This window comes from Geotrypetes seraphini, chromosome 15 (genome assembly GCF_902459505.1).
Source record: "Geotrypetes seraphini chromosome 15, aGeoSer1.1, whole genome shotgun sequence".
NCBI lineage: Eukaryota > Metazoa > Chordata > Amphibia > Gymnophiona > Dermophiidae > Geotrypetes > Geotrypetes seraphini.
Window position 1 is genome coordinate 71645661 of NC_047098.1, and position 14164 is coordinate 71659824.

Consider the following 14164-nt stretch of genomic DNA (forward strand, 5'->3'; position numbering starts at 1 on the left):
GGGCGGCACGTGGCAGAAGAGAAAGATCCAGGGCTGGCCTGGGAATCCCTGAGAGATAGGGGGGGGAAGGAGTTTGACTGAGTGACTGGTGTCGTTCCGTGCAGGTAGTGAGTAGAGCTGCCGGGCACGCGAAGACCGCCAGGATGTTTTGGGTCCATCTGGTTCTTGGAAAGCAAGTAGAATGCAAAGGCAACGCAATCGATATGCGTTGCCTTCGCGATCTACCGGTCAATCGCGATCGACCTTTTGGGCACCCCTGCTGTAAGGCATTGTTTACAAAAGGGTGATGACATACTGGGAGGGAGGGAGAGCTGTCCGTCCCAGGTGCAACCCATAAGGGGGTGCTCCGAGGGTCAGCATCATGAATTTCTTCCGGCAGCTGCAGCATTCACAATTCACTGCTTTTGTCGGCTTCGGGCCTTTCTCTTTGCCAGGTCCTACCTTTGTGGAAACAGGAAGTAGGCGGGACCTGGCAGAGAGGAATGCCCGACAACAGCAAGAGCAGCGAGTTCTGAACGCTGCACTGCCGAATGGTAGTGACAAACAAAGAGAGGGAGGGAGGAGGAGAGAAATATTGCACTTGATTGGGGAGAGGGAGGTAGAAGGAAGGGAGAGGAGAAGAAAGAGAGATGCCAGACCATGGGAAAGGAAGTGACGGAGGGAAAGAAAGGAAGGAAATATCTTGATTTTTTGGTGACTGGACTGAAGGACTAGACATCCCCTCAGAGCGCTTTAAATTTAACTTTTAATCTGGTGCGCTGACGTCCTGCGCATATTTGTCTGAGCTCCTTTGTCCGCATGCTTTCATTTATGTACCAGAAAAAAGTGGACAGATTGAGATATCTGGGTTTTGCTTCCATTAAAAACAATGGAAGAAAAACCTGGATGTCTCAATCCATCCTCTTTTTTCTGAAGCCATATGGTAATGCTAGGCATGACCCGGCAGAGGTGGCTTCCAGATAAGCTGAAGACAGTGAAAAGGAATCTGACTTGAACCCGAAGCTCCTAAATGGATGGAGGGGGATGTAGGACTATGGGAGCCCCGCTTGTTTTCCTTATGCTGGCTATCAAGCATGCACTGCTGCTGGGTGGGCCCCAGGCTCACCCGTGGATATGCCCCTGGTTTGCCTACCGTGATTTCTCCCTAAGTTCCTGACTGCATCTGCCCAAATAAACAAACATACAAACTTAGACTGTAAATGCCCTGAGAATAGGGAAATCCTTACTGAACCTGAATGTAACTTGCCTTGAGCTACTAGTGAAAATTCATGAGCTAAATCCATAAAATCTCTTCCCTCTCTTCTCAAGCACTTTGACTGAGCTATAAGACACACATGAGAAATAAACAGTGGAACATCCTTATTGCAATTATATTTAGCATTTTAGAGTGCTGCAGGACATATGCTGTACAGTAGAATGGTGACAGGTTCTGAAACATAGAAACAGATAAAGGCCAAATGGCCCATCCATAGCATCCACTATCTCCGCGTCTCCCTGTGCATGTCCCACACTTTCTTGAATTCAGACACAGTCTTTATCTCCACCACCTCTACTGGGAGCCTATTCCATGCATATACTACCCTTTCTGTAATAAAAAGTGTTGTCTTAGATTACTCCTGAATCTATCACCTTTTAACTTCATCCTATCCTCTCACATGAAAGAGACTCACCTCATGCGCATTTATACCATGTAGGTATTTAAACGTTTCAATCATATCTCCTCTCTTCTGCCTTTCCTCTAAAGTATACCTATTGAGATCTTTAAGTCCATCCCCATACATCTTATGATGAAGACCACTGACCATTTTAGTAGCCTGCCTCTGGACCGACTCCATCCTTTTTATATCTTTTTGAAGGTGTGGTCTTCAGAACTGTACACAATATTCCAAATAAGGTCACACCAGAGTCTTATACAGGGACATCAATACCTCCTTTTTTCTACTGGCTGGACCTCTCCCTATGCACCCTAGCATCTTTCTAGCTTTCGCTGTCACCTTTTTGACCTTTTTAGCCACCTTAAGATCATTGACTAATCACCCTTAACCTAACTGATACACACTATAGGATGGTGCGATCTTCTGGGTCATTCCATGTCAAGTGGACCAATACTGAAAACTGCCCACGCTCGACCCCTTTGAAATCCAACCAGATTTTACAGGGGTGTTGTCTAGGGTCTCATATGAAACTCTGCAAAATTTTGGGGACCTATCTCTGGTCAGCTTTCTCCTGTGTTATATGGCAATGTGTTAATGTGCTCAATGGAGCGTCCCCATTTCACTCTACCAAGAGCTTCTTCAAGAGTACGTCAACACTCGCATATTTGGGTTGAATTGCCAGTATTGGAAGCCTTTTTTCACCAGCTATAGTAATGTCCAAGCAGCTCGGAAGCGTTATTGCTCTCCCAGTGCATCTTAGGGTTTCATTTGTGTATATTATGACTTTTAGTTTGTGGTCCTGTATTTATCTGTATTCTGCATGTGACCAAGGTCAGGTGTTTTGGTAGGAATTAATGTTGAGAAGAACCATACAGTGTACTTTGTATAGTTTAATTGTGTGGTTAACCATTATGTATTGTTAATAAGATTATAATGTGTGTATATATGAAAAATGAATGGAAAGAATGGTATTACAATTAGTACTATTATGAGGCAGGGTCTGGGGTGGAAAATGGCGACACCCAATCATTTTGAAAAATTGGTTCCTATGCATGTAGGAATCACTGCCACTGCTGCTGCTTTGAAGAGGGAAGCTTGTTAAGGAGGAGGAGGGGGAGATCTAGATCTTCATTAGCCAAAGTATTTATATTTTGAGTTGGAATATGCCAGAAAAGGGGTGAGGAAAGGGTGGAGGCTGAAAAAAATATTTGTGTCCACCCACTTTGAACTCAAGCCCATCTAAATTTTGCTGTCTGGCTACACCACTGAACCAGGCACACAGGTTGGCCAGTGTGGAGTGCCTTGTGTGTCAAAGATAAAATCATGAACTGGATTTGTTGAGTAATAGGTAGCCAGTGGTGAAGGTAAAAAGAAGAGTAGGGTGATCAAAGCATCCAGTGGAAGATAAGAGATGAATAGAGATATTAAGACTATTTGGAGGCAGAAGAGATACCCAAGTAGATTACATTGCAGTAGTCTAGTCTTGATGCAACCAGTGTGTATAGAACTGAAGCAATTCTGGTCACCACATCTTAAAAAGATATAGCAGAAATAGAAAAGGTTCAATGAAGTGTGACCAAAATGATAAAGGGGATCAAACTCCTTTCATATGAGGAAAGGCTAAAGAGACTAGGGCTCTTCAGCTTGGAAGAGAACTACTGATTCTCTTTAATTTTGATACATTTGCTTTACAAGTGGTTATACTGTAAAATCTTATGTATTAATAATATTTTTTAATGCCTCTATGGTTGATTTTTGGATTAAAAAGAACTGATTATGTATCACAATATTATTATAGATTACACTGGCTGACAATGGAAGCTAGAGTAATTTTCAAGCTCGGATGTATATGCTTTAAAGCTTTGAATGGACTCCTACTTATTATCTTCTTGACCATTTTGAATTTGTAAACAGAAAACATTTGCATAAAATACAACTCTTTGATTTTTCCATCAGCAAAGGGATGTGTTTATAAATGATTTTTTTGGCAAAATCTTAGCTTATCAGGTGACTATGTGGGAAAAAGAAGTCAGCATAGTCAGAATGGGTATTCCAGCAAGCAATAATTTTTTGCAAATTAAGGAATAGATGATTAAATCCAAGCCGGGGTCCAATCACATCTAAGCAGTGTTGCAGGGAAGGAAAGGCTCATTTCTGGTTCTTGATAGGATGCAGGCAAAATATCATCTGCAGAAAAGTATGAGTGAATTGAATGTTCCAGTATAAGGGTAACAAGGGGACTGAGAAAAATGTTGAATAGCAGAGGAGCTAGAACAGAACCCAGGATTAAGACTGTAAAGCTAGTCAGAGAGGAATGAAACCAGTGTAAAAGTATAGCAGAGAGACCAATGTTAGTACGACCTTACAGGTCAGTTAGAGCAAGCTCCACTGTGAGGTCCTCGAAAATGACAAGTGTGGTATGCCACTCTCAAAAGCCCAGTGAAAATCATTTAGAAGTGGTGCAACAGAGGTCTCTGTGCTTTGTCCAGGTCTAAATGAGCCAGCCCCTTAAGGAGACAGCCCCCTTCCACTACCTAAGTTGTCTTTCTGGTAGAACATAAGAAACGCCTTCGCTGGATCAGACCTAGGTCCATCTAGTCCGGCGATCCGCACACGCGGAGGCCCAGTTTGGTGCTCCTATTGGAGACACGGATTTCCTGTATCCCCCGATGTGATTTGCAAGAAGGTGTGAATCCAACTTGCGCTTGAAACCCAGAACAGTAGTCTCTGCCACAACCTCCTCCGGGAGAGCATTCCAAGCACCCACCACTCGTTGTGTGAAACAGAACTTTCCTACATTTGTCCTGAACTTGCTGCCGCTCAGTTTCAGGCTATGACCTCTTGTCCGTGTCACATCAATGTCAGTAATGCTGTTTCCTGGTCAATTTTATCAAATCCTTTTAATATTTTAAAAGTCTCTAACAAATCTCCTCGCAGTCTTCTCTTTTCGAGGGTGAACAGTCCCAGTTTTCTGAGGCGTTCTTTGTAGCTCAAATTCTCCATACCTCTGACAAGTTTCGTGGCTCGCCTCTGCACATTCTCCAGCAGAGTTATATCCTTCTTAAGGTATGGAGACCAGTGTTGGACACAGTATTCTAAGTGTGGTCTGACCATTGCTCTGTAAAGTGGCATTATGACGTCTTCCGATCTACTCGTGATCCCCTTCTTAATCATGCCCAACATCCTGTTTGCTTTCCTCGCCACCGCCGCACATTGAGCCGATGGTTTTAGGGTTCTGTCTATCAGTACCCCCAAATCCCTTTCTTGTTCGCATTTGGCTAATGTCACACCCAATATCCTATATTCATGTTCTTTGTTTTTCTTTCCCAGATGCATTACCTTGCATTTGTCTGCGTTAAAATTCATCTGCCACATTATCGCCCACTTTTCCAGCTGGTTCAGATCCTTCTGAAGATCCTCACAGTCCCTTTGAGAGCCCACCACCCGACATAGTTTTGTATCATCTGCAAACTTGATTATATTGCATGTTGTCTCCTCTTTCAGGTCATTTATAAAAATATTGAACAAGATGGGCCCAAGAACAGAGCCCTGGGGCACGCCGCTAGTCATTTTGAAGACATTTTGGAAAGAGATGCAAGGGAGAGGCAATTACATGTATATTAAGAATCATAGGGGAAGAAATAGGTGTTCAGAATGATGAAGGAGAAAGTTGGGCTTAAGAGGAGCAGTAGCAATGGTTTACTGAGGCAAAAATGAAGAGATATGTGATGAAAATGAACTAGCATAGAAGGGAGTTCAGAAGAAGGACACTTCTCCCTCCGGATTTGCAGGGGTTAGGGTCCAAGACGGCCCGTGAATACCAAAAAATCACAAATAACTTTTCACTTTCACATTCATGGAATTTGGGGTATAGCCCAGGAGTAGGCCATTCCAGTCCTCGAGAGCTGGAGCGAGGTCAGGTTTTCAGGATATCCACAAGTTTCAAGTTTATTAATATGTTTGATGAATCGCTTATTAAAATTACTAAGCAATGTACAAAATCAAAATAGAGAATAATATAGAGAAACTAACATTTTAACAATATAATTTCATAAAATACAAACGTGAGTCGGGAGGGAAAGAGTAAAAGTTACAATTTTTAATTTTTGGTAGAAAAAAGGAAAAAACAAGAGGGTGAGGGGTAGTTAAACCATAGCACGATTTGAAACCTCACTAAAAAATTTTAAAAAATTTAAATATTAAAAGCATCTTTAAAGAGATAGGATTTTAAAGATTTTTTGAATAATGTGACATCTTTTTCATTTCTAATATATTGTGGCAGAGCGTTCCACCATTGAGGTCCCATAACAGAGAACATGTCAGATCTTCTTGTTCCTATAATTTTCAGAGAAGGAACTGAGAGGAGATTTTGGCCAGATGAACGAAGTGGGCGTTGAGTACTGTGTGGTATTAATAATCTAGATATAAATTGAGGTTCATTGAATGCTAGAGTTTTAAAGATAAACAACATTATTTTAAAAGTGATCCTATGACCGATTGGAAGCCAATAAATATGCATGAGATAGATTTGCATCTCAAGGAGGCAGTGCATGCAAATCCATCTCATACATATTCATTGTGGATATCCTGAAAATCTGACCTGGCTCCGCCTCTTGAGGACCGGAATTGCCTACCCCTGGTATAGCCCTTGCAAATACCGTGAAATTGCAAATAAAACTTAGCATTCGTATTTGCAACTACGCTGAAGCAAGTACTGAACTTTTCTCTCTGTACTCCAAGATGATTTTATTCGAGGGGTTGAGTCGGCAAGATGAAAACCACAAATAATCAAAGTCAAGAGTGCTGAACCTGCGAATATGGAGAGAGAAGTGTAGTTGCAAGAATATGGAGTATAGAGAACAATGCTCTGGAACCATTGGAATAATTCTCAATAAGTTTAGAATAGCTAAGACATCTTGGGTTTTTTTAAACAAAGATGGAAAAGAACAGTGGAGGGTCATAAAAGATTGTAAGTCATCAGAAGAACATGATTTATGCTAAATTCTTTCAGCAGAGGAGACAAAAATTATCTTGCTACCATGGGTTTTTTTAGAGACAGCTGGGTAGGGGAGCTTCATGAGATGACCGTGTAAAGGGAGGCATCCCAGGTAGAGATGTAATCATGAAAGGGCAGGTAAGTAGAGTTAAAAGGAAAATGTGAGAAGGGTGGAGGAGGAACAGAAGTTACGATATGAGACTTCAACACACCTAAGCACAGATTTGGGAGAGAGCAAGAAAGACACTATATAGTATAGCAATTGGTCCATGGTAACGATAACTTGGAAAATCAGAGAATCAAAGAATTGTCAGAGGACTAAATCCAGCATATTACCAACAAGATGGGTAGGAAATGTTGTATATTGGAAAAGCTCCAGATCTAGGAGTGAGTAGGATTATTAAAATGAAAGTTAGTCTCCTGGGATAAGACGATTGGAGTAGCGAGTGCTTATGTCTGAAAAAGTCTGCAGAAGGGAATCAGAGATTTACATCATGTATATGAGGGCAGAGCCTGACATCAGTTGGGCAAAAAGCCTGCTGAGAACACAGAAGGCACAGGTTACAACAATCGTTAAGCTACACCTTAATCTGAAATAACCTACATCGTTATATGGGGGATTTGTGATAGTTTGGCAATGTACTATTGTGCTTTACATTTTTTTACAATGAGAGCTTTTCAATTTCTTTTTAAATTTTATTTTTTGAAAATAATTTGATTTTTAGGTTACCCTCCATCTCCAAATACTGCAATCCCTGAAGGCCAGATGGATTCTCTTCTCTCCATCATTTCCAGTCAGAGGGAGCGTTTCAGAGCCAGAAACCAGGAGCTTGAAGTGGTGTGTAACCAGAGGTGCACTTAGCATTAAACTAAGTCACCTCTCGCACAGTGACCATTTCTAGAAGGTCTTGATGAAAGAAATTCTGTCTCCGCCAAATAAGCAGGAAGAATAGAAATGTACCCAATATCAGAGCTCCCTCTTTCTGACACAAAGTAATTGTCACAAACTGAAATGTAGTCCCATAGGAAAAAAAAGCTGGGAGCTTACACATTTATGTTTATTAAAATTTGGTACCCTGCAATTTACAATAGGTCAATGCAGCTTACAAAACAATCAAGAAAAGAACGCCATAATTAATAGGAAAGACCTAACCTTACTATTCAAGAGAGAAAAAGAATTGTTAAAATGACAGGTTAAAAAAAAGACTTCAGTGTGGTCTCCAGAAAATAGTCACCTCCTCTCAACCAGGAACAAGGTTAAGTTTTATACCAAATTAAATGCCATGAATTACTACCATATATACTTGAATATTAGACGATCCAAATATAAGTCGAGGTAAGGAGGAAAAAAGGTTGACTGAAATATAAGGGGAGGGGGTTAATATTCATGTGCCCTGCCCTGCAAGGATCTGAACCCACCCCCCTCATTCCCTGCCTGGCTCTCCATCCTGTCCCCGCTCCATCCCTGCCAGGCTCTGCACTCTGTCCCACCTCCCTGCCCTGTACCCTGTTCCCCCCCTCTCTTGATATCCTGCAGGCCTCCACCGGGCCTGCCATAAGACCTGGTGGACTGGGACAAGAGGGATCCCTCTTGTCCTGGCTGACTCTGACAATTTTTTTACCTCCCTCCCGCCTCCCCCGGCTTACTTTTTTGAATCCCTGGTGGTCCAGGCAGGAGCGAACTTTCTGCACTCCTGCCCCATGCTGAGCACTTCCCTGAATGTCTACCACGAGTTCTCTTGTGTCCCTCAAGTATTCACAGCAGCCATTCAGCGAGTGGCTCAGGACCGGGCAGGAGCGCAGAAAGCTCACTCCTGCCCAGTACACCACTGGGCCGTGAGAACTTGAGGCAGCCATTCAGGGAGGAGCTCAGGGAGGAGCAGGAGCACAGAAAACTCGCTCCTGCCTGGTACATCGCTGGACTGCAAAAACTCGCAGCAGCCATTCAGAAGGGCTCAGCACGGGGCAGGAGCATGGAAAGCTGGACCACTAGAGATTCAATAAAGGTACACGGGGGAAGGGGGAGGGAGGTAAAAAAAAAAAAAAAAAAAAAAAATTGTCACGGGCGTGGCTTGGACGCGAATGCTGACGGTCGGGTGAAGGAGAAGCTCCGTACAAACAAGCTTATTTAACGAAATTTACTACAAAAAAAATAATTTCCCATGATCTTGAAGGTGTAATAAATTGAAAGCTGCATCCTCAACTGAGACGGAAAGACGTTTGAAGACGAAAATTTAAAGTGAAAGTGCCGTTTTTTTTACATCCGGAGAAGCAGGAGATCGACTGCTGGTGAGCTATCTAACAACAAGGAAGAGAATTTACTCTTTATAAATAATAAATGAGGAGGTGGTGCCTGTCGTCCTGTAGAGATAATCTGCTTGAAATAGCTCTCCTCTCCCGGAGATGAAGTAAAGTCTGCTATAAAACCTATTTGGCAACGGTTTTTTACTATTTCCTTGCTGCCAAATTCAAAAATTGTAAATGACTAATATAAACATAAATACAATATAATATCAATCTCCTCTCCTCTTCTGAAATTGAAAAAAGATTCTGATATAAAAGATTGTTGGCTTTTTCTTTCTCTTCAGCGCTTGGGCTGTGAGAAAGATGACAGAATAAAAGACCAATGGTTTCTAACTTGAAAAAAAATATCGAAGTAATTGAGAAGCGCTGAAAAAAAAAAAAAAACATATACTTATACATATACTTCAAATATACTGGAAGGAATACTGCTCTCCTCAGTAAGGGCTGCGATTGGGCTTATAAGAGGAGAGCAAGGAAAAAAAAAAAAAGGATTATTGATTTTTTTTTTCAACGCTAAAGTGACTAACGGATTTAACAAAATAAATCTGTAAAAAGATTGACCAGCAGTATCTAAAAATTTAAGGAAAAGAAAGGCTGCTAGTATTGAATGTTATTACCTTCATAGAGGCTGAGATAAGGCTTACTCACAACAATAGAACTTGAGACAAACAACTGACAGTTGCTCTAAAAATATTGAAATAAAAGTTTTGAACCTGTTCTAATATAAGATTGGGACAGAAAATCAAGAAAGGAGAAAAGACTGAAAAAATTTTAAAATATAGAAACAAATCCTGAAAGAAAATCACTCATCATAAATTGAATACTCAAAACAAAAAAAAAAGACAAGCAACATAATATTGAAATATTGAAACTGATACCAAAAGACAGTGAAGATAAGCTGAGATAAAGAGAAGAGAAGAATAACAAAAGATGACATCTAAAAAACAAAACAAATGTGATTCAGAAGCAAGTGGTTCCGGTATTGGTAGCAGTAATAAAAGATCAAAACCAGAGCCAAATAACACACCCTCAAAAATTCCGTTGCCATCGGATGAAAGCCCCAACGTCATGGAAGAATTGAGACAAATTAAAGAAATAGTATTAGACAGCAATAAAAAACTAAAAAAAGCAATTGAAGATGCTGCAATTCTCACCAAAAGAGTTGATATAGTTGAAAATAAAATAAATGACCTAGAAAACAATACAGAACAACTAAATACAGACATGAGAAAATCTAAAATAATATGGAAAGAAGTTGAAGAAATTAAAAGAGACTTGGAAGACAGTCGAAATCGAGAAAGAAGGAATAATTTAAGGATCATCGGGATTCCAGAGGGGGTAGAAAAAAACGACCCTATAACATTCCTGGAACAATTTCTACCTAAAATACTACCTTTAAAATTCAAATCTGCATTAGAAATAGAAAGAGCACACAGGATACCAACACAGAATAAAAACCTTCAATCAAGACCAAGAACTCTAATATTTAAACTTTTGAGACACCAACAAGCAGTAGAAATCTGCCAGCTAGCAAAGGAAAACAAAAACCTTAAATGCCAGGATGCAAGAATCCACATTGTTCCTGACTTTGCAAAAGAGACTGCACTACGAAGAAAACAATTCCTGGACATGAGACCCCAACTGCGAGCTCTAGGGGCTAGATATGGCCTTCTGTATCCAGCAGTAATGAAAATTACCATTGCTAACAAGACTCAAAATTTTTCAGATCCTACAAAACTTCAAGATTTTCTCGATCAATGTGAACAACCAATGTCCTCTTAAACAAGAACTTAATATCGAATAATATATTTGTGTTTATATTTATAATTATGTTTAAATTAATAAAACATAAAGATTAAATATGGAATACAAATGTAAAGTTCGATACAGAAACAGAACTTTCAACTCCAACTGAAAGGAATTAGAAGAACATGGAACTGTGAATAAACTGCAGGAATATTCTAAACAACGAGACTGGAAAAAATTCTTAAGCTCATGTTTAAAGATATATACAAAAAACTTACATGTAAAACTCTGAGCCAGAAAACATTCCAAAGATGAGATTGTGGTTTAGTAAAGAAAGGAAATGCTCTTCTGGATATAATATTTTCCTACTCTTTGATTTGATATTCTAAAATGTAACTAATAACTATTTTGAAGAGAAAAGATTAAAGAAAATCTCCTGAAGGTTGGACTGAGGAGAAATCTGTTCAACCTTTGTGACTACCTTCAAACATATACCTAAGCCTTAAAAATATAAGTTATAATATTTCAATTACAATTATTCATCATTTTGAATTAATTCATATCTAACTGAATTTGTGGTATACATTGTTGTCATATGTAATAATTTCCTTAAAGATGGGGAAAAATATAATTTAAACTTAATATTTAAAAATGAAAACATTTCTAGACACCACTTAGAATTTACTGTTAGAAAACAATTACTTTATTATACAATACAAACCAAAACATAATAATAAACTCAAAAAAAAAAAAAAAAAAAAAAAAAATAAATTATACATTGGGAATTTATAGTAGAATAAAATAAATTAAAACATCTTGGTAGTAAATAAAGTTATATATTTTAATAGCTTGTAGGAGTTATATACACCTAACCTCAAAATGCGTATCCAAGTGGTCATATTAAAATGGGGAGGGAAGGGAGGGAAGGGAAGGGGGAAATATAATGGAGAATGGGGAAAAAAAGAAAAAGTGTATATTCTAAAATATGTTAAATACTGGGGAAAAAAAAAAATTAAGAAAAACAATTCATATAATTTTAAGGAAAATATATCAAAAATGCATAAATGGATCTTAAAATAATATCCTTAAATGTTAATGGTCTAAATCATATGATAAAAAGGAAAAAAGCTCTATTATTTTTAAAAAGGCAAAATGCGGATTTATGCTTTATACAAGAGACCCACCTCTCAAATATTGAATCTAATAAACTACAAGGAGGTTGGGTCAAACATTGTTTTTTCTCACCAGCTACAGGGAAAAAAGCAGGTGTTGCTATTCTGGTAAATAAAAAATGTACTGCTACATTCAAATTAAAGGCAACAGATATTAATGGAAGATGGATAATAGTGGAAATGAATATGGGAAATACTACCATGACGTTGTTTAATATATACGCCCCTAATTCGAACCAAAATGAATTTTTTAAAACTCTTCAACAATTGATATTGCCACTGGCTACTTCAAATCTAATAGTAGCTGGGGATTTTAATGCTGTTATGGATCCTCTATTGGACAAAAACCCAAGTAGATATATGAAATCAATGGGACTAGATAATTTAATACAAACTTGTGATTTAATAGATATTTGGCGAATACTTCATTTTAATGGACGGGAATTTTCATTCTGTTCTCATGTTCACAATTCCTTTTCAAGAATAGATTATATTTTTATATCAAAACACCTAGCGCATCAAGTAACAAAAGCTGCCATTGAGCCAATTATTTTATCTGATCATGGTGGGGTATGGATTGAAATTAAGATTACAGATCAAAATACAAATAGACCAATATGGAAGTTTGATAATACATTGCTTGCTGATCCAATATTTTGTGAAAATTTTCAAATAAAAATGAAAGATTTTTTTCAAGTGAATGATAAAGATGAGATCTCTAGAGAAATATTATGGGATGCATTTAAAGCATCAATAAGAGGACAAATCATTTCTTATTCGGCTTATCTTAACAAACAAAATAAAAAACAATACTCTAATTTAGAAAAAGAAATTAAAAATTTAGAATTAAAACTAATAAAAAAATGGGAATATTCTATACAACAAGAACTGTTAAAACTCAAATGTAAATACAATGAAATATCATCAAAAATGATAAGAAAAGATTTATTTGCACAGCAGGCACTGTATTATGGAAACTCAAATAAGTCGGGAAGAATACTGGCAAATTATCTAAAAGTGAAAAAAAAGAAAACAAAAATAATTGCTATAAAAGATGAAAATGGTGAAACACTTACACAAATTGATCCAATCTTAAAACAATTTCTAAAATTCTATAAATCTCTTTATTCTTCCGAGACTTATTTAAATAAAGAAAAGGAAGGTTTAGAATTCTTAAATTTATTAGAGGGTCCAAAAGTTCCTGAACATATAAAACGAAGTATGGAAGAACCAATATCACTAAAAGAATTAGAAACAGCTTTGAAATCCCTTAGAGTTGGATCCGCTCCAGGTGGTGATGGTTATACAGTTGAATTTTATAAAACATTTCAAAACTTTTTATTACCCTATTTATTAAATCTTATTCAATATCAACTTAATAAAGGTTGTACAAATGGCACTATGGCAGAATCATTAACAATAGTTTTGCCAAAGCCAAATAAAGATCCCACTTTGGTATCAAACTATAGACCAATCTCTTTAATAAATGTAGATGGAAAATTATTAGCAAAAATCCTTGCGTTAAGATTGGCTAAAGCTCTCCCACATATTATAAGTATGTCTCAAACAGGATTTGTTGCTCAAAGACATTCATCTCATAACACTAGACTAGCATTCCATATGTTATACTTAACAAAGAAAATGAACGAGCCCACTTTTGCTGTATCTTTAGATGCAGAAAAGGCTTTTGATAGAATAGAATGGACATTTATGTATCAAGCAATGGAATGGTTTGGTATAGGTCCTGGATTCACACAAATGATACAAACATTATATAGCTCCCCTTCTGCTAGATTATACATTAATAATATGTTTTCAGAAAAATTCAATCTACAAAGAGGAGTTAGACAAGGTTGTCCTTTGTCTCCTTTACTGTTTGATATAGTTTTAGAACCCTTAATATTAGCAATCCAACAAATAAAGGAGATACAAGGTATACCTCATTCAGATAAAGAATATAAAATATCAGCTTATGCTGATGATTTATTATTATATTTGAGGAACCCAGAATCTACCATTCCACATTTACTTGAACTAATTGAAAAATTTGGAAAATTTTCAGGATATAAAATAAACTGGAACAAATCAGAAGTACTTCCATTAAATATACATTGTACAAAAGGTTTATTTAAATCATTCTCTTTTGTTTGGAAGGAGGATGCTATTAAATATCTTGGAATTTGGATTACAAAAAATATAGACGACACAATGAAAATTAATGAAAAAAATTTATTACAAAAAATAACAGAGATGTGTGAGCAATGGAACCCTTTACACTTATCTTGGTGGGG

General features: G+C 37.7%; 1 protein-coding gene across 1 annotated transcript in view; it reads left to right on the plus strand.

The window, feature by feature from the left end:
- The window catches only part of CUX1 (cut like homeobox 1), a 401081-nt gene that overhangs the window by 345113 nt on the left and 41804 nt on the right, over nucleotides 1–14164 (plus strand). The window contains exon 17 of the mRNA XM_033921599.1: nucleotides 7377–7489. Coding sequence (XP_033777490.1) covers nucleotides 7377–7489 — 113 coding nt within the window. The remainder of the gene's footprint in view (nucleotides 1–7376; nucleotides 7490–14164) is intronic.